General features: G+C 41.2%; 1 protein-coding gene across 2 annotated transcripts in view; it reads left to right on the top strand.

The window, feature by feature from the left end:
- CTDSPL (CTD small phosphatase like) overlaps window positions 1-22093 on the top strand; it is a 113881-nt gene that overhangs the window by 55874 nt on the left and 35914 nt on the right. For both annotated transcript variants that reach the window (XM_090047807.1, XM_090047806.1), the window contains exon 2: window positions 14041-14195. In XM_090047807.1, coding sequence (XP_089903933.1) covers window positions 14041-14195 — 155 coding nt within the window. The remainder of the gene's footprint in view (window positions 1-14040; window positions 14196-22093) is intronic.

Raw genomic sequence — 22093 nt, 5'->3', positions numbered from 1 at the left:
CTTCAGGCAGCTGTCTTGATGGAGGGCTGTTGTTCTCAAAAGGGTAGTGTTCCCAGCCTTGCTTGCCCACCAGTTGTCTTTGCCTTGTAGGTATTAGCTAACTTTTCCCTGTTTTGAGTTTTCATACTGAAGCATGCCTCTTGCCTTGTTTTGGCCTGTGTCTCATTCTGAAAGCTGCCAGCGAAGTTGATCTGTGTTCTGTCATTTCAAAATGTCTTGATTTACTCTACTCCTGTTTCTTTAGTTCTTGTACCACCTCCTGTTACATTTCCTAGCACACATGTAGCCTTTCAGCAGGGGAAAAATCCCTCTTTTAAATTGCGCTAGATTTTTATTGCAGTCTTTCCATAACTGCAGCCCTGCATTCAGGCACCTGAAGAAGCTGACCTTAAGTAATGTTTGAAAAGTGCATAAAATAAATTTTGTCATTTGAAATAACTCCTTATACACTGTAGATCAGGAATTTTCAGCCTTTTTGGGTCAGTGTACCCCGGGGGGCTGGCCAAGAAGGCAGGAATCCCTTGGCAGTCAGGGAGAGGGCGGCGCAGCAGCAGTAGTGCCGGTGGCACAGTGGTGGTGCCTGCTGCCAAGTACCCCTGAGACCATCCCAAGTACCCCCAGCAGTACGTGTACCCCAGGTTGAAAACACCTGCTATACGCAAGACGGAGGGAATTGTTCTCTAGCTTTTTTTCCCCAGCAGTAGATTCATGTATTTTAAAGCTAGTTACAGAATTGTACATTTTAAAATGTGTTTGTTTTTTGCTGTATGAAATGTGCACAATTACATGTCTAGAGTTAACATATATAATTTAAAGCCCTATTTATAATGCAAGGAGCAAACCCCAAGCCAGCCACCATCCCTACTGAAGCAAAACCCAAGGAAGGAATGGGTTCTGCCATACCCCTACAGAAAGAAACGATTTTGTGTCAAAGGCCCTTCCCTGGGAAAGCCCTGTAATTAAACATACAAAGATTTAAAACACCCATTTAATCTCAACTACCCTATCAGTTCACCAGGAAAGCGCCAGTCTTTCAAACAGGACAAAACCATTTAGGGCTTCAAATACCTTGTATTAGTCCAGAAGAAAATAACCCAATGTCATCATCAAAGAAATAACGTGATATGGTTTTCCTTGTTGATATTGGCCTCATTCTGCATCTGCTGTAGCTTCTGAGTGGTTTTCATGTGATACTCCTGTGTTTATTATACTGCAATAAAATAACCCAGAAGTAGTAAAGGCAAGAGTTTCAGTGGCAGCATCTGGAGAGAAGGTTGTTGACGTAAATTCAGGTTATCTTGTGGAGCAGAAGTGTTTCTCCTAATCTTGTGTAAACTCTACCCAATTTTGGTGTTAGTCTCCTGACATGGAGAGATTTGAGGAGAAAAAAGGCAGATTGCTCTACTCCCTGCATTTACATTGTCAAAAATGTAGATCTCTTCTTGAATTGAGACTTGCAGTGAAATTGCAGTTAAGACTTCTGGAGAAATGGCTGCTGGCTCTTATTTGTGCAGTTCTTTGTTCCTGCAGCCTGAAAAAAATATTTACTTAACTGGGAATTATAGCAGCAAGGTAGAGGGAGAGAGAAAGGGGCATAATCAATCAAAGGTATGTTACTTGAAAAAATTTTGAGCTTATGTTTCCCTGTAAAACAATCCAAAGCAATTATTTCTTGAGATATTGTGTGTACCTAACATGCAACTCTAATACCTGTGCATCACCCCTGTTCCAGTTATCCCAAAAACAACTGAACAGTGTGTTGAAGTTGGGCCTCTTATGTTAGAAATGCTTTTTAAGTAGATCAACATCAACCCTGTTGCCACAGGTTATGTATGATCCATTAAGCCGGTGATCTTTAACCTGAGTGCCATGGCATCCCGGGGTGTCTTGAGATCCTTGCCAGGGCGCCTGTGGGATGCTGCACAGTGTTTGCACCCTTAGGTGTGCAATAATTATTCACTTGATAAGCCCAGAGATTTCAAATAGAAATCTCTAGTGTTAAAACTTTCGGGCCTGTTGTGGTCTTTCAGAGTCCTTTGCAACAGAAGAATTGCTCTATTGTTTTTCTGTAGTCAAAAGGAACGAGTGAAAGCTAAGAGGTGCCCTTTTCGAAGGGGTGCCGTGAGTCTGAAAAGGTTCTGAGCCAAATGCACTGACTTTCAACTATTTTGTTTCCCTGAAAATTGTCCAGAATGGTTTGTCCCAGAGTTCCAGCTGGGACAGGCTGAGGGAATGCAAAGCCAAGGTAGGAAAACTGACCCTTTCTTGATGAGGCAGATTTTCTGAGTCAAGCAAGAACTTTGGGATGGCATTTAGTCTCAAGAAAACTGATCATCCACCACGGGACGGAAGAACCAGCATCTGACATCACTCTGGAGGGTAACTCGTGGTGTCATCAACAGTTTTTGCTACCTGGGTTTTACAATCAGTAGAATTCTTGACCTTCAGACTGAACGAACAGAATCTGAAACGCAGCTAAGAATTTCAGGATATTTCAGAATTATGCATGGAAGAATAGCAAACTATTAGCTAAGGTGAAGATGTGAATCTACGAGACTTGTGTGCTATCGTCCCTACTTCATGGTTCTGAAACGTAGACTACATAGGCTAGGAATAGCAGGAAACTGAACAGCTTCCATATAAGATGCCTGCATAAAATCCTGAAAATAAAGTGGGAAGACAGAATACCAGACATAGAGGTACTGGAGTGCACAGAAATGACGCACTTAGAAATCACTATCAACAAGAGGAGGTCATGATGGATAGACCATATTAGGAGATTGGGAGGAGACTGTATCCCCAAGAATATCTTGTATAGCGAGATACAGGACAGCTCTAGAAAGTGGGGTTGCCCTCTATGGCAATTCCATGATGTGTGCAAAAAAGATGTGAAGTCGTTCAACATCGGAAGGCTGGGAGGAGTGCACAGAAACCCATCTGGTCTGGAGGGAACACTTGGCACTGGGTGCAGCTTGACATGAAGTGGCTTTGAAGTTTGAAGCAAAGCGAGAGAGAAGAAAGCAGTGTGCTGTAAACTTTGATTCTAACTCAGATAACACATGGATCTGTGAAACTTGTAGCAAACTGTGTTGCTCTTGAATTGGGCTAGTCAGCCGCAAAATGGATTCATCAGGCATCTGACTAGACCTCTTATGTGGACCATGATCCATAGTATCGACAGTCGCCAGCTACTCTAAGAGCTAAAAGACCAAAGAAGAGCAGGAAAACTAATAACATAGCGCAGTAGTTCTCAGTCTGTGGTCCGTGGACCCCTGGGGGTCCGCAGACTGTCTAAAGAGTCCAGAAAAATGACTGTGATCAGTCAGCAGTATGTGAATACCCACACTCGATTCAAAGGGGTCTGTACTTTCATTCAAAATGTTTTAAGGGTCCTCAAATGAAAAAATGCTGAAAACCACTGGCATGGCACAAATATTTTCCCTTGGTATCCCATATCAGAGGAGCATACTTCACCAGTGTGTGTGTATATAGAAAGGCTACCATCTTAATTTAAATAAATTAAACTTAATTCCTTTTCCCAAGCATATCAGTTTCATTTTTCATTGGCGATGAGAAGGGGCTTTATTCAGTTGAATGAAGTGGCTTTGAATGCTGGTGTGGAATGTTGCAAGTTGAGAATAAAGTGTTAAGAAAACATGTAGTGTACAGTGAATAAACCTGCTGTGTATTCACGTACCTACGAGATGGGAAGAACGCACTGTAACTTTCAGAGCCAAGTCTGAGTTTGTGGGTGTGGCAGTCCTTCTCACTTATTAAACGGAACAAATTTGATTTTTTTTTTCCCAATGAGACCTGATAAATAATTCCAGAGCTCCATGATGTCCTCTTTACAGACCTATTTAAGCTAAAACTGCACTTCCAGTTTGCAGAATTCATCAAACGAGCAAAATACTCTAGTCTCTTGATTTAATGTAACGAATATAATGTTTTAAGTATGCTGCTCAATGTTTCTGGAGTGTAGAACAAAGAGATTTTTACAGTATTTATACACCTTTAGCATTGCTAAGTAAAATGCCGTGGCCTTGCCTCGTAAAGAAAATGGACATATTGGTGTTTGCGTGTAGTTGTATATAAAATATGACTAAGGGAGTGCTACCTGTTTGGGCTTGTCTTTCACCCCTGTGGTTAGCCAGTATTGTGCTCACTGCTCCTGCATATCAGAAACAAAGCATGAATTACATTTCAAAAGCAGTGTTAGAGGATGAGTTGGCCTGGTAGTGCAGCCTCTCCAACGCTGCCATTCTGTGGCACAGTATCTCTCTCCTGTACGTGTGCCACTTCGGAGTGGAGCCATACATTGGCTATCACTTCCTGTCTCCCACAGCTTCTCACTGAAGTTGGATCTAGAGCAGAGCAAGTCAGATTCGTGGTTTTGTCCTGTAAGGTTTTGTCCTGCAGGTTTGTTTTGCATTTTTGTTGACATTCAGAAACTTCCCCTGAGTTACTGGAATAGAATTCGAAAGTGTCAGTCCTGATTAACAAAATGAGATGCTGGTATTTTGACCCCGTGTACTACACATTCCCATTTGTTTTTCTCTTTCATTTTTTCCTCTCCAGTAGTTAACAAATTACTTAAAGTTTCAGAAGTTAAGAAACCAACATAAAAGTAATTATAGAGAGCAAGCAATTTGAACAAACAGTTCCTGTATCCAATTCTGTTCCCATCTGTACGCTTCAGGAAAACATTAAAAATCCAGTACTTGAAATGGTGCTCTTTCTTGAGTACTGTATGAAATCTGAGTAAGAGTTAACATTCACAAAACTCATTTTCATTTTCATTACTATTTTTGTGCACCAAAGTTTTTTCTTTAAAAACCTGGATTTGACTCTTAATTAGTAGCTGCGACACTTTCTATTAATATTTGGCAAATCATTATAGAAAACAAGTTAGTGTACAGTAGGAACCTGAAAAGACTGCCACACAAAAACTTAATTTATTAAAAAAAAACAAAAAACCATGGTATTACTGACCTGGCATCCCAAAATGGTGAGGCTACTTTTAATGTTGCAAATACATTGAATTCTTTTTACCAACAGAAAAGGATGTTTAGATTCATAGGCCACATCTGCTGTTCGACTTTGTGCAGTCTGTGTTTTTTTTACTAGAAGAAAGGTTTGTTTGTTGGCCACTCTCTCCGGGCGGGAAAGGAATGTAATGCATGCACAGACTGCACAGTATTTCCTGTGAAACTCCCATTCCAAACCTCTGTACTGGGAAGGCGTCCAAGCGGGGCAGCTCGATCCTTGTTCTAAAATGAAGGAATGATGCATCGATTGAAATACTTAGATTGTATAGGAAATACAAAATCTTTTCCCCTTTATCGGGATAAATAATGAGGTGTCACAGATATCATTTGCTTCTTTCCTAATGATCTTATTAATTCTCCAGAGAATGATACAAAGACGATACAAAATTGATGCTAGGTAACCTTTATTGAATACTGTAACTAAAGCAGTGGTTCCAGGAGATCCTTTCAAAGTTGCCGTGGGGTGCTGTGCCATTGTAGCACCAAGTGCGCATGCATGATTCACAGGATAACCCCACACATTTCAAATGGATATCCAAGGTGTCAAAAACCATTCTGACCTCTTGTTGTCTTTCCCAGTTCCTTGCTCAAAAAAAGGGGAAAAAATTGCTCTGTTGATTTTTTGTTTTGTTTTTTGTTTTTGTTTTTTTTTCTCCCCTGCAGTCAAAAACCAAGTGAAAGCTAAGAGCTGATATTTTCAAGGAGTGCCTTGAGTCTAAAAAAGTTGCTCACCACTGATTTAGAGGACGCTAACATAACAGTTGTGCATCATTGTAATGTATATTCATTTGATCAAATGCATCTGAAAAGCGGTCCTTATTTTACTGTTTACAGACAGCTCTGTCCTCTCTGGCATTTCTGGGTTTTTGAACATAAAGGATCAATAAATTTCCATCTACAAAACTGGTGCTTGCCACAAACGGGGACCTCATTTTGTTACTAGAATGATCTTGCCTTATTCGTTTAGTCAATGGCTATGTGTTTTATGTCCCATATCCTGCACATGTTTCGCCTACATTTCATCTTAGACTTAAATTGGTGTATTGCATTTTAGGTAGCAAAATGTAAAAGACCAGCTGTAGTTCCCATAGTATCTGCCAAGACACTGCTAATCTCTAATGGGAGAACGTCAGCTTTGTGCATGGTACGATGAAACTGAGATGAAGAATCTTCATGCGGTTTGAAATTGAAATGATGAAGGAATTTGGACCCACTGTATCATTCTCTGACAGAATATGCAATTGTGTGTACATGTAACAGCTCTGTTACCGCCCTTCATTCTCAGCTGTTTGTCTTCAGTATTTAAATACAAGGGCTATGGGTTTAGGTCTCTCTTTTTTTTTTTTTTTTTTCTGACAGCTTTTTCACAGGCTCTTTTGGAGTGTTGTATTATAGAAGCAACTTCATCTTACAGAAAAAAGAAGGGGAGAATTCCAGTATTTTGATGCAAAGACAATAAGTTAGTAAAAGCAGTAGAAGAATGTTATATATTTGTATTCCATTCATACATAGCTGTAGCTGCCGTTCATGGAAGTCATGACACCATTTCATGACTACTTGTTTCAGAGGTAACTCAGAAGCTCACTCTCCATAGAGGAGGCACCAAGTTTTGGGTGACATGGTAAACACAAAATCCAACTACATGTTTAGTACAGAAAATGTCTTTGTTCTGTGTGCCATCTTTGGGAATGGATTGATTTGTACCGAGTAGGTGAACGTGTCTTGAACTTCACTGTATAAGAAAACTTGAGGAATGCTGTAGAAGAGCTGCTGTTTGTTTTGGGGGGGGGTTGTTTTTTGGGGGGGGTTCGTATTAGTGGCCATCCGCAGGACTAGACTCGTGAATGGTCAGGTACCTTAATATTGTCAGTGAAATTTAATGTTAGCTAGGTTCTAAATGAAGGTAGATTATTCCAAAGAGAATCAGGCTGCTGCCAAAAACTGATCTAGTTTTTTCTGAAACACTAAAAAAAAGTAGTACAGACGCCTTCTCTCAGGGCTCTCAGAAGTATGGAGTTGGTTTCCACACAAGCACCCTTGGCAGACGAGCATATCCCTACAGCAGCGGTTTTCAGTCTTTTGAGATCCATCCCCACTTCTAGTTTCCAGTCTTCCATAAGAAAAAAAAGAAAAAAAAAATTTTTTTTTTGTATTACTTTATTGCAAAGAACTCAAAAAAACCAACAGATCCCACTTTTTCCTCTTTCTTTTTCTTTTTCTTTTTTTCTTTTTAACGCTGGGAATTTTTATTTGAAATCATTGTCATTATGTATTTGTGAATCATGTTTACTCACGTACAACCATTGCGTGGTCTTCCGTGCACCTCTGAAATAATCTCGGGACACCCCAGGATGCTACCACATCGAGGTTGAGAATCACTGCGCTATTGTAAGACCAGCTAATGCTGCATGCTGTGACACGTACTGTACATTCAAAAACACCAGAAGCCAAAAGAGGCAGTTCTGCTACTAACCTTCCTGCAAAGAAGGAAAACGCTGGTGATGACTCCTATGAGGTTTGTAAATGTCTGGTCACTTGAGGTTTTAAGGCAGTTCTCCTGAGATGTATGCTATTGCAGCAGTAGAAAAAGAAGGGAGCATTGGCCGTTCTGGTGCTGAGCTCCAGCGTATCTGGTTCTAGGGATTTGGCGTCCTCTGTGTCATTGTTTTCAAAACTCCATTGGGGTTTTTAGGTGCAACAGGTATCTGAAAAGAAAAAAGGCAGAAATAAAATATGTAAAGCAGATAAGTTTTCTCTCGTATTTAGTATAGTCCTAAATGTGTGCTTCTTGGTGTATCGCAAGGCTTAACAATAGATCACTTCATTAGAAAGGAGTCTGTTCTTTACAGTCTGTTGTCCAATAAACAGTGAAATACCACCACTATGTGGCTTCGTTAGCTTTCCAGGCATCTCTTGTCTTTTAGTACAGCCGTGTTCATTGTTTCTTCCAAAGCGATTTGAATTTCTAAGAGGTCAGCCTGCTTGTTAAAGGTGAGAATACCGTACAACCTTGCCTCTCCCTTTTCAATGAAGGCCCTTGAAAATCCATGGGGAAGGATGGGGTAAACCAGACATTGATAGGAAAGGATGTTTACAAGGGTTCTGAGACCTTTCCACATTTTAATGTATATGGTTTAAAGTTAAGCAATCCTTTGCCTAAGAAACCCCCTTTAAGAGTCAGGGAGCCTTTGTCCTGCTCTCTGTCCTGGAGACGACTGCACTGATATAAATAACCAGGCACGGTTCAGGATCTGTAATTTGGTAGGAACTAATTCTGCTCAGGTTCAGTGGGTACTCGGCCATTTCCTTGTTAACCAGGTGCACAGATCCCTCCGGTGCTGTGCCAGAATGCCCCCAGATGAGGACTGCAGACTTCTCCGATTTCGTACCGTCTGCGACTTCGCCTCCCAGGTCTTCCATTCTGGCACCTTTCTGTGGTAACTACTACTTAACAGTAGTAGTAGTGGGTGTTTGTTTCCTCCTAGAAAAGAAAAGGGATAACGGTCTCCCAGAGATTAACAACTGAATACATTGCTCTTTGAAATTAAAGATCCCATTCAGACATACAAGACTGAATGAATTGCAGCATTCTAGCCTTAATAATTTACAAGGCAACATGTAGGCCTCTATAATAGTGAACTGGAAGGTAGTCCATTTCATGGAATAACTGAGTAGAAAATTCTTGTTCCTCCAATCCAAGTCAGCTGAAGTTTCAGCTACTTAATCAAATGTCAAGTTCCTGAGTAAATTGATAATAGGTTCCCTACTCTTAATAAAAAACAAAAAAAACCATGAAGGACAGCTAACAGTGGTTTTTCCAGTCCATGCTTTTTTCTACCTATTTTCACCCTTCCATTATATTAGGATATTTCAAGTAAATATATGCATTTCTCAAGTGTGAGTCTGGGTAAGCAGAAAACCATTTTCTGCTTTTGAAAGCACCTGTTTAGTACATTTGCAGTCTTGCATTGTCAGAGTTTTATTAAAAATATTCAGGTATATCAGCTATCTTGTTCATCTATTAAGGAAGATCCAGAAGCAATTACATCACTTCTAGTATAATGCAGAGAAAGGGGCTGATAACATACTAGGAGGCAGGAGACATGTGCTACAGCCCTTCCTAGTCCAATTCCCCTTCTTCCCCTTCCCCTCCCCCTCCCCCACCAACGCACACACATTTACATGCATTCGTTTCTCCCAGAAACGAGAGGCACGCTGGGCAGTTCCCCTACCCGACATGCCTCCTTCAGGAGATGCCATACAGGGTCAGAATGGGAAGGGTTGCAGCAGACCCCAGCTCTCCTGCCTGCTTTAGGGTTATCAGAGACGCTAAGAAGGCAGAAAAGCAAGTGTGCTGCAGCCCTGGCTGTGCAGCTGGTTCATGGGGCACTTACACCTGGTAGTGGTAACAACCAGTTGAAAAGCACTGAAGTAAGATGATACAACAGCACTAACACTGGTTTTCAACTGAGGGTGCTGCCAAATTCAAAGGTGCGGAGGGGTATCATTACTCTAAAAAAGGCTGAGAATGATTGGGAGAGTGTGGAGGTTGTTTTTGTAATGGTTATCTTCTCCCCCTTCATTTTGTTGAATCAGATATGTCTGCTGTGTGTTTTCTGTTAGTTGAAGTGTATGGTTCAGTTTTTCATTTGTGTTTAAATCAAGCATTCTGTATTCCCTTTGGCCTCCAGCCCTCTTTCTGCCATGCCCCAAAACCCATGGTAGTAGATGGTAAGTCTGTCTTTAGGTAAGATCAATCACTGACACTAGCCACATCTGTAGGTTTTATTTTATTCACAGTAGGTACTTCCATTGCCCTTCATACCATTTGCATTCAGTCTTTGTATTTTAATACTAGTTGAAAAGTATAAAGAACATAGCAGGTGGTTTTTAACAAGCTAATGTGCCATTAAGAGTTATAGTTAACTCAGTGTATGTGTATGTAGAACACAGACTGCATGAGCTTTTTTCAATTCTTCTCCTAGTTATCTTTTCCAAGGTGTAGATTTGCTGCATGAAATGTTAGCTCTTTTCATTTTGGGCAACATTTGTTTTCTTTTCCTGATATATATGATGTTTAGGTATGAACAAAAATGAAATTAATCTAGGGAGAGCATTGGAAGCTTTGGCTTGGCAGCCTCCCTCCACCTTCACTTGCCTAAAATTGTATATATTTGAATATTGTCATTTAACAGAAAATGGCATATGTATGTCAAGGAAGTCCATACAGAACTTTAAAAATATTCTTGCATGACTCTTATGATTTGTTTTTTATGCTTTAGTAATGGGTCACCAGCTTAGTGTCTGAGGTGGGGTCATAGGAAGTAGCATCTGGAAATCCACAGTGGTGATGGTGGTTTCCCAGAGAGAAAGAGGCCTCCTCCAGCTGCCACATGTTGAGCAGTTCTCTTAATCATGCTGCTTAGAGTATTGCATAGTTCTGATATTTTCTTTGAAAATCCATCTGATCCACTTCCTTTTAAGTAATTATATTCTAGGACCTGGGCAGTATGCCTCGCTGTTCCTTCAGAATTCCCAAACCAACATTCAAATAGAAACAAATGTTCAGACATGGGGAAAATGTCTTCACTGAGGCCATCCCAAAGTCTTATATCTGTTCCACAAATGTCACGTGGGCTCTTTACACAAAAACAAATTTAAGCAGGCAGCTAGCCTGCTGTGTAATTTTGAATCTGATCAGGTGTTACCCAGACAGCAAAATCATTGCATTTGAAGCATAAGATTGCCTGCCATGCAAGCTGCCATACAGCTTTTTAAAATCAAATACCTAAAATATGTAGGCATTTTATACATGTGTGTCAGCTCTGCAATAGAGTGTCTGTGACGGAGCAGCTTCAGGGCTACGTCACTTTAAGAGCTGGAGCAGCCAGCCACCAGGTGACTGATGAGGGTAGCCATTTTGGAGAGCTCTGGTATAAAAGCAGAGCAGTCTGTGGCAAGGAGGCAACATTGGGCTGAGCTGCTCCTGGAACACCTCTGAGGGATAAGGGTGAGGCTGTGGGGAAGAAGGAGGCCTCATTTGTCCTGTACATGACCTGAAACTGTACCTTGCCAAGTTAGGGAGGCCTGGTGGTCCTGTCTGTGGTGGAGCACAGCCTCTTAAATGCTAGGTTCAAGGATCATCCTGGTGTAAGGCAGGTCAGGACAGCTAAACCTCTGCTCCCACCTTCAGGTGGACTTTGGAGGCCGTTCAGTGCCAGGAACACAGAGTAAATTCTCCTGAGCCCTGTGGGGTGGTAGACCCTGGAGGTGGGCCAGGCACAGCAGGAAAATGCTACCTGAGCCTACAGAGGTGTTCTACCTCAAGCCCTGAGTGAGAGCATGAAGTGGCGGGTGAGGCACAGTAAGAGGAGTGCCCTCTGAGCCTACAGGGGTGGCTGACCCTTGCGCCCAAATGGTAGGGAGACGTAGCATGACCCTGGGAGAGGGTGGCGTAGTGAGAGGTGGTTGAGTTGTGGGAGTGCAGTTGAAAACATCTGCGAGGATGCTGGGTGGGCAGTGAGACTCCAGAGCTTGGGTCCCAGTGCTGCCTAGGTGGAGGAAACATCTGTGAGGTAGGGGACACATGTAGATATTGTCGGAGCATGTACATCAGGCCCTTGACATCAGGGTGGACCGAAGGGCAGCCTCCTGCCTAATAACATCAAAACAGTAAGACACCAAGGTGTGGCAGGAGAAAGACTTAAGTGGTTGGTCCAAGGACAAAGGAGTGGGCTAGTCTCTGTAAGTTGGCTCCTTTGGTCACATACCTGTTCAACTTTTTTAGGTGTAAACAGAAAATAAATAGTTTTCAACTGCTGAAAATTCAACCAAAACCCTTATAATTGGATAAGACGTAACACTTCTATGAATGACGTATAAATGAATACATTTTTATATGATTAATGTATATAAATAACGGATAAATTAATAGAATACTTGTTTGAATAACTGTTTGGTCAGATTATGACAAAAATATAAATCAACCTCTAAATGTGCATGTAAGAGTAATTGATTTTCAAAAGACAGGTCCTTCTGCTGTTGACAGAAATTTAGAATATTATCAGCTCGTGTGACTTTTTTTTAATATTTGGTGGGCTTGTTAAATACAAGATTGCTAGTCAGATGCTTATACAAGATCTTGGCTTTTATTTAAAGAAGCAGCTCGTTTTAAGATGAAAATTGGCAAAACCAAATAGAGCATATCCGGAAACTTTACACACCAGAAGGAATGAATACTATATATATATACCTTGGTGCGTGATCGACTGGCTGTGGAGTAAGTACAGAGTAGTTCCTTGCCCAAACTTTGGTTACAAAAAGTATGGTATGAAATTATAAACTAGGTGTGGTTGAGGTAATTTCATCTTCCATACCTGAATCCTTTCCCCCAGGTAATGGTTAAGGCAAGGTAGTTGCAACCCCAGGTTGAAAGATCATGTAATTTAGGAACTCCAGGAGTACATTGCAAAAGCTATGGTCTCTTCACTGCAGCATCCAAAATATGTGTCTAGCACATGTTTTGGTGCTCCCACACTTTTCTCATCTGCTTTAACTTATAGTAGTTGTGATAGAGCCATATTTGCTTGGTTTTTTTAACTTCCAAGAGACAGGTACACGAGGCATTTAGATTTAGGTTATTGTATCTTGTAGTATTAGAAGTCACTTGTTACCAGCAGTTGTTCAGTAGAGTAGACTAAAGCAATAAGGGTTGTACCATGCAAAGTGTTATGCTATTATTAGAGAGATTATAATGCTATTATCTGAGAGATAATATTAACTATGCTAACTATGGTTAATGTCTAAGGGGTTCATGCGTGGCCTCCCCCTCTCCTGCAGGCTCCTAGCTAGCCACTGCCGCCCTTATTCCCCCCAGTTGCTTCTGCAGCTAGAGCCTCTAATCTTCACCCACCACCAGCTTTGCTTCTTCCTGCTCCTGCCCCAGGGAGTGGCGGAGGATAGTGCAGCCCACAGTGCCATGGAGCCTGCAGCATAGTGCAGTGGTGCAGGAGGGGTTGCCTTGTGCCATGCAGTTGGGTGGAGTGCGGATCTCCCTATTGTGGCCCCCCACTAGTACAGTCCACACAGCATGCAGCCCCCAGCCACTTAGAAGTTGGATGGTTTGTATCTAATGTAATAGTAAAATATATCTAAATTCTCTTTTTAGTAGACCTAGGCCTGCACAGATTCAACTAAATGTTAAATTTTTATTGCGTCTGATTAGCCTGGTGGTCATGACTGGGAAACTTGTCCCACTCGTTCGAAAGGTAATAGGAGGACTTAAAGCTTTGAACCTACAGCTCTGGAAATTAAGGCCTGCCTGCAGGTCTTATATGTACCTAATGAACACGTATCTTTTTCCTACGATCTAATCAGTTGGTGGGTATGATATTGTCCTTCAAAAATGTTCTGCCACAAAAATCAAGCTGCAGCTTCCTTTACTCTGGTTTTGCAAACAACTTGCACAGGAAGAGTGACAGTATTCCTTTCCTATAGGACTTTGTGCGCTAGAAGATTTCAGTGCTTTTTGTGTCCATCAGTGTGCCTGTCAAGCACATGGAAGAATCCAAAAAAATTTCAAAAGTAGTCCTTGGCTTGGAATGAGTCTAAACATCCTAGTATGTTTGGCTGTAAATTGACTTTCTGAGAGTCTTGTTTCAGTTAATGGCTACAGGAGTCATTGTTTGGCAGCAAACTGTTGCCTATAGGTTACAGTATTTTATTATAAATACTTATGGAAAATGCATCAAAATAACAATTCGGTATATTATGAGATAACGGCTCAGAAAAACTTTGATTATGTGGCGATCCAAAGCATATACAAATATCTATGAAAGCCTAACTGAAAATAATATGTTGTAGTGGCAGGAAAAAATATTTGTTTAAAATTATTTTTAAAAGTAATATTGTGCTGCTTAAAAATAAAATAAATTCTCTATATTTAGAAATTTTTAAAATCTGTATAACACGATTTTTTCCCCCCTTTCTGTAGTGTCCCAATGTAATATCAGTTTGAAGAAACAGAGGAGTCGAAGTATCTTTAGCACCTTATTCTGCTGCTTTCGTGACTACAATGTCGAACCACCATCAAGCAACAGCACCGGTACTCTTCCACCATTGGTGGAGGAGAATGGAGGACTTCAGAAGGTAAACAAGTTGGCAATAACAAAGTTCATGCTTTTGAATGCTAGCTTTATACTGGTTTCCTGTGTGAAAAATGTAATTGTAACTCAAGTAAGTTGAATGCCTGTGAGTAATATCTGCAAAGCTGCTAGTTCAAAATTGTTGTCTTTTAAAAGATAGGCCTTTATTCCATGAGTCTAGGTACTTGTGGTTCTGCAGAAAATAATTTAGCTGTAGCATATGAACAATATGTATAATTTAAATAAAATGAATAGAGAAACCCAAAGCACTAAACTTATGTTTCTTTTAGAAACAGACCCCCTTTTTTTGTGGGTTTTTTCTGCCTAAACCACAATCTTCATCCCCAAGGTATTCTTTCCCCAGCTAAAGAAAAGATAGATATTGCTTCTTGAGAGCTAGTTGGAGCTGCTTTCAGCTTCCAGTTGAAAAGGCATTGAGTGAGAGGAGTAACTCCCAGCATGATGGGAGGTTACTGCCCTTTTCAGATGCCCTGCACCTGCCCGTAGTGTGTCTGTCATTTAAACCAGTCCACAGGTATCAGTTAGAATGGTATATTTTGCGATGCATCTGACTGGGGTACAAACCTGTTTTTAGATTTTAAATTACATAATTGACCAGTAGGTAACTGTAAACTGAATGAACCTTTAAACTTTTATAACTAAATGTAAACCAATAGCTGAGTTTACAGAGGGTTATTTTCAGCAAGTTCATATATTTGAATTCAGACACACAACTGTGAAGTATACATATAATTTTTGTACATAATTTAAACTGATGGCATAGAGTAAACTAGCCTTTCCTGGCTGGAGATTTACCACTGGGAACAGTGAACCTAGAATTCCCATCTCTTCCCAAACTCTTCTATATTTTCAGAGCTCTCCATCAGAGATTTATACCCTTGTTGTCTAGAAAAACTTCCCATTTGTGCTTGTAAGTTTGGAGGTCTCACAAAAATAAATGTGGACCTTTGGTGTGTCCAGAAGTAATACAAGAGAAGTCTATTCCTTTCTCCTTCTTACACAATTCCAGTTCACAGTGATTCATTTTTTTAATGTTACACTGGGTCACATCTTTTCATAGCTGGAACAACAGGTTTCATACTTCCTAGGACCAAATCTGTCCCATGTTGGCATCAGCAGAAGCAAATCATATCAATCCTACAAAGTGCAGGAGGAGCAGCAAGAAGCTTTCTGGAGAAGTGAGGAAAAGAATGGCAAATTAAGAGAGCAGATGGAGGAGAGTTGAATTGGAATTGTGCATGTTAGCTTGAGACTGCTTTGCATCTAATTTACTACTCTAAAAGCTCTGGATCAGATTCAAAGTTGGCTATTTTCTACCCCAAGAGGAGAAAGAATTGCATGTTTCTGTTTTGTTTGGCTCTGTCTAAATGCAATTTTTTTACTGAAGGACTAGAATGAGCAGTTCTAGTGTTTTGGTCCAGGAGTAATGGCATACAAAAAAAGCAAAAGGTACAGGCAACCCTTTCCAAAATAATAGATGATGGGAAGTATGTACAGAAACGAGATTAGTGACAAAAGAGGTGAAAGAAGAAAAAGGAATGAATTCCAGAGAGGAAGAGAGACCAGGAAATGTTAAATGCTTAGTGTTAAGCGGAAGACCAGAGCTGTACTAAAACCCTGTAGGTTTCTTAACTTGATAACCAGAAACTTAGAAAATTAAATTACCTTTAGCTTTCTGCATTTCTCACTTTTCTTGATACATGGTATCCTATTCAGTTTTGCTGGGATAGAGTGAATGTTCTAGCTGAATTGTTCAGAAATGGAAACACTTCAGAATTCATGTGGTAATACAGGTAAATTATCTAAATATCTGTACATTGTGGCTTGATGGAACTACTACGTGTGGTGTATAAGTACAAGATATCATTCTAATGCTAAACTACAATAGTACTAAACTGCAAAGGTTGATGGCAGTTGGATTAATTCAAGATGAATTTTCATAACTAAATTCAAAAGCCAGAAACTGTCACAAACCTCACACTTGAAAATTTTTAAAAGCAGACCCACTTCCTTTAATTTAGTAGAAATTGAATAATAAATCGAATTAATTAATATTAATATCAACAGACCTGTGGGATTCTGGGGCAAGAAAAATGCTCATAATCTTAATCAAAGACTTGACAGAGACGTCTTGCATTCAAAAGCTTGTCTAACTTTATCCCAACTACGTAGTTGGTCCAATAAAAGAGGCTACCCAGATGAATCCTTGCCTATCACATAATCTGAAACCAGTTTAAATTTAATCCATAAAATTGTTTGAAAGAGGTGAAAGTTTTGAAGGTCGCTGAAATATTAAAAACAATTTATGCACATACATTTTAAATGTATCTGATATATGCTGCCTTTTTTTATTTTAGATTTGAAAAAAAAAAAATCCAACCCATGCTTAAAATAAATTAACTTCTGTCAGGATTACTGCAGTTTTCCAGAGGATGCTGCGAATTTGCAGTTGTCAAATTTGGTTTAGTTGGGGTGCTCATGGAGGCCAAATTCAGAAGCACTGCATAAAGGTGGTAAAAATTGAATATTAAAGTGGGAGTAATGATATATACGTTGGTGAAATAAAACTGCCGGGGGATGAAAAATGAGATCTGCTGTAGAAGGGACAAAAAAGAAACAGGTGCTGTAACTCGCACATTACTTTCGCATTACTTGTGGCTCCTACAGCACTCCTATTTTGCAGCCCCTTGGTAAATTACAGGTAAATTGCACCCATTTAGAATCCCTTAAACTCTGAGCTAATGTGCATATACTTGCTTGCTTCTCTGCATCTGCTGTCACCCATATCCTGAGGTGGTAACTTCTTAGCACTTTACAGATTATCTCTGAATTTGGCCCAGATTCCCAAGGCTCACTTCACCAGCCACGAGCATATGTAACTTGATTGTTTACTTGCTAAATAGAAAAAGCCTCTTAGCATTAACGGTGTTAATTAGTTGCTGTCAGGAGCTGTAGTATAAAATGGCTTTGCCTATAATTGTGTCTTCTCTGTCATTGTGTGCAGCGTTGCAATATTGCTAGTGATGAAAACAAAAGAAACAGAGAGAAGCAGAAGTAGGAAAGAGTATTCTCTTTTATAGAAGTTCAGTGTAAGCAGAGGGTAGGCAAAATACAGCCTCCAGCGTGTCGCTTAGCCCTGCCTGGGCCAGGTGTAGGGATCCTGCTATCCCTTGATGAGCAGTGGGGTTGAGGCGGTGCAGCAGCCCGACTGGCTTCCCAGAAGCCCCCACATCAGCGACTTCCAGCTGCTGCTGCCAGACCTGGCCCTACTGCCCAAGCACCCTAGCTCATCTCCCCTGCACGCATCGCCAGGAGCACCAGATGCAGCAGGCAGGGCAGGTCTGCATGGAAATCGGATGGAACCCCCATGAGCAGGGTGGATGGGATGGGGCTACAGGCAAGCGGGGAGCAACGTCCAGGAGTAGACCAGGTGGGTGAGCCTGGTGCCTGGATCCCAGGGCAGTGACAGTGCACGGCCATGCTTGGAGCAGATTGTAGCTCTGCCCTGGGCCCTGGCCCCACACTCACCCTGGCCCTGGCTTCCAGACACTGCTCCCTGCCTACCTGCAGCCCCATCCCATCTGCCTGGCCAAGTGCACGGTCTGCCTGTAGGAGCCCAGCCAGTCTATGCTGAAACCATGCCCACTCCAGTAATCTGCCCCTTAGGAAGTCTTAGTGAGGCATTGAGAGCGGCAGGGGAGGGAGGTGTGCTGACCCAGCCCACAACAATTCACCAAACCCCACAAAGTGGCTCTCCAGCCCAAATAATTGCCTGCCCGGATATAACCAGTTCTCAAACTATTTAAGAATGTTCCTGAAATTGATGTGACAGTTCTAGTTTTAATTGGTACAGGAAATATTTTTTTATTTTAATAACTTTTAATTTGTAATCCCTGTCAATATTGGTGTCCTGAAGCTCTCACGTTAAACAATTCCATAACTATTTTCATTTAATCTAGAAACACATTTTTCAGATAAAATGCAAAATTACTTCTGCATTGCAAAAAAAAAATTGCAGTATGGCTGTGATTTTGCTAGCTAAGTGTCAGTTAACATGTTCACAGGCTTGGACGAAACGTCAGGCTGAAGAGGGTGATCTTGAATAACCCTGACTTTTATAACATGGATTTCTGTTCCATTAAAAAAAAACTTTAAAGTATTCCCAGTTTTGCAGAGTGTGAAATGCTTCTTTTAAAAGTGATACTCAAAGCAGTTGCTTTCTTTGTGACTCACATGCTGAATATTGATCAGTCCGTTCTGTGAAGAAAAAATAATTGCAGTGACACCCTTTCCAATAACCGTATTTACTGAAATTATAACATAGACTTGTTCCTTTCTTAAGTAGCTACAGTGTCGCTTAAGGCAACACAAACCTTTGAATTGGTCAGTGTGAGTACAGACATTAGGGGAGGTCAGATCACATTGAAAATGGCCAGCCGAGCTAACTGAGTTTCCCCAAGTGCAAACCTCACACTTGGATCCCTAGTTAGGTTAATCTAAGTGTGAACTGTATAGAAGTTTCCAGAAGGTTAGATCTGTTTAAAAAAAAAAAAAAAAGGGACAACTGGATCTAATTTAACTCTACATTGGAGTTAGTCTAACTTAACGGGTTCTTGCAAAACCGATCTAAATGAACTTCTGTACACATTCCCAGCACAGCCTCCTGCCTTCCCCAGCACTGAACTCTTTTTAACCACCCAGCTCCAAACCTGCCAGCCCCCCCAGTCCTGCAAGCCACTTCTGGTGCTGGTTTTACTGGCAATCATTGGTGCTGAGAGCCAATAGAAGTAAGTTGGAGTGGGAGGGATGATGGAGGACACGGGGCAGGGGGAAGGATTTTTCTTCTGGTGGGATTGGGGGGCTAAAAATACCCCTTGGTCCCCAGTGAGACCAGAGCACTGAATGGAATAAGATGCATATCCCCGACTGCAGACTTCATCTGTCCTTCCCTGCTTTGCTTTTCCATTGGCATAGGTGGAGGGCACTATGTACAGGATGCTGCCAAAACCAGAGTGACAGTGGGAGAGGGTTCCCTGCCTTGCACCCCCACCTCCCCAAGGATCCTTACTGAAAACACAAACCTAAATGGGTTTTGTTGAATTGCTTGGCTTAGAGAAAACTGGTGCTTTTTGGGAGCCCATCCACAAGCTCTACGGTGCTAGCTTCCTTGAGGGACCTACCTACACAGGGAGACAAAGATGCCCAGGGTTCTTGAGGACGGGCAGTATTTCTGGAGCAGTGCTTGAATCCCCTTTGCTCCCTTCTCTGAGCAAGGAAACAAACTCCCACAAAAAATAAAAGAACGGTTTCTTTTGCCCTTTGCACAAAGATCAGCAGAGCAGATAATCCCTAGTACCTCAGTCCCCTTGCCTTCAATCACAGTGCAGCATGGAAGAAGTGAGAAGTGAAGCTGTGCTCATGTTGCTGCCAACACCGTGGCGTGGTAGGGAGAGAGGTTCATGCCCTCCTTTTGCTTTGCTGAGAAGTGAAGCTGTGCTTTGGATGTCAGTACCTCTCCTGGACAAATGATTGTCTTCCATCTCATCTCATGCACCTGGGGAAGCTCTCTGAGAGGGATGGGGGTTATCTGCCACACCTAAAAACTTGGAAAGTATCTGGGTGTCACTTGGGCTGCTGCTGAAAGTCTCCATACCAGAATGTCCATTGCACTGCCAGCAGCTTCTAGAGCAGAGGCTGTGCTTCAACAGCACCTCTTCCCTTGCCATGGGCTATGAAATTTTTACCAGGATGGTATCCCTGATGAGGAAGGACTGGCAGGCAGTGAATGTGCACCAACCAAATTTAACTTGTCATTATTAAAGATTGATGCATCCATTCTCTGTAAATACTGGGGACTTGAGATTCTAGTGGGGGAGATACTGTATCGGAAAGCATACATCCTTTTCTATTTAGGCTCTTCACAGGCAGCAGGGTGCATGCTGGCATTCTCACAACCTCCATTTCGGCATAAAATATCTTGACTGGCATCAGACCAACAAAAAAACCACTGTTTTCTCTCCCGCCTGATGCTCCGTAAGTGTCCTTACACCAAGGTGGATTTGACTTATATTGTGATTTAAATCAATTTGATTTAAATTGCTGGCCAGGAAGCCTCAATTAAATCATTGTTTTCTACAGAAAGTGCATTCTTGTTTGATACCCTTTATTCATTTCATTTTCTTGAAACTTTGCACTTTTAGAGAAAGGTGTTAGGCTTGACTGTGTGCACACAAACTTGCAGAGTGGCAATAGGGCTGATGGGTGGTCAGTCAGGCGTGTTATCTCTCATCTCCATATACTGCTGTTAACAAGGATGTTATCTCTGGAGATGACAAACTCTCCCTGTGCCTTAAGAAGGGTGTTTGTGTCTGAAAGCTTGCAAAGAACAGTTTTTCCAACTATTTAGTTGGTCTAATAAAAAATATTACATCTTCTCAAAGAACCTTGTCTGCCTATGAGCTCTGGAGAGACAAATTCTCAGTTTGAGAACTGAAACTAAGCATTACAGAGATGCTTAATGGCTTCATGTAGACTGAGCACCGAGTCCCATTGGGAACAGTGGTTTTCTTCAGTCTTTACTAATCTTTAAGGAGGCTCTGGGAACCCCATAAGATTGGCCCCCTAATATAGTCCATGACCTGTTATGACCTATTTATAAAACTTCTAAAAAGGTTACATGAATATATTGTCTCGAATAGTGTATGATTACAAGTTATAATCCTTATTCCATGATGATATCTTTGAGCTTTGACATATCTTAAATTAAAACTATCTTTTGTATGTTTGTTTTTTTAAAAGCATCTTAACAAAAAACAATATGATTAAAAAATCTGATTTAAATTTTTTAAAATGACTTTTTTAATAATTGATTTTTATCTACCCTGGCTTACATGCTGTCAAAGCAACGCTAATATGGTGGACAGTCCATTGTCCATTTCAACCTAAAAATTATAGGGCTGAAGGGTTTCTTCGGCAGGGGGCAAAGTTCCTTTTCAGCAGCATCTGGGACTTTAGTCCTTGCAATCAGGTGTTCAAACAAATTAGCTCTCAGCTACCTTAGTGACACAATTTGAAACTGGAAGTTTAGGAATAGCTTTAACCAGTTCCCAGTCTCAGCAGCTTATGAAAAGGTCACAACATGAATGAAATTTGCCTTCACCTGCTTCTAATTGGAGCACTGTAGCCTGCTTTCCCTCCATGTTTCTAGCTCCAGGGAATCGTTATGAGCAAAGCAGAACCTTCCTGCAACAACTGCATTTTTGAAGGAGGCCTGTCTTGAAGATATTCGCATTGTACTGTCTACAGACGATTCTTAGTTTTTACAAAAGCATAGTAACCTCTTGCTTTCCTAATGTTAGTGGTTACCATTCTGATTTTACATAAACTCCCAGGGCCACTCCCCAGGATCTTTGTAGCAATAATGTTGCATTTTAAGGAAGAAGGCATTCATATCCCATACCGCGTGTGTGTGTGCGCTCATATACTCATTCTGTACAGAAAGAAAGTTGAACTGGATACACAGTCATACAGCTCCTGCAGTATATTGAATTCAGGAGAGACGTACCATGCCAGGGGATTTGGGAAATATTTGTGCTTAGCCCAGGTCTGTATTGGGTGCACAGCCTCCCTTCAGAAGATTAACATAATGGCAGACAAGTGGTGTCATAAACAGAAGCCTGCTTATTGTTGGAGCCTGTTGGGAAATCAAATGAGATCTTATACAGAAGCATGTTTTAGTGATCCAGAGTTCAAATAATGTGTATCAAATAAAGGTAGGTATTCCCTTGCGTCCCATCCCATTTGATTTATTCGCAGATTATCTATATCCATACCTGGTGAATCTCTCTTTTTAAGGGGCTAATTCCACTCTGGTTCAAGGGA

Source organism: Crocodylus siamensis, chromosome 5 (genome assembly GCF_052110815.1).
Source record: "Crocodylus siamensis isolate JL-2025a chromosome 5, ASM5211081v1, whole genome shotgun sequence".
Lineage (NCBI taxonomy): Eukaryota > Metazoa > Chordata > Crocodylia > Crocodylidae > Crocodylus > Crocodylus siamensis.
Note: the sequence above shows the minus strand (reverse complement) of the source record. Positions and strands in the feature narration are given on the sequence as shown.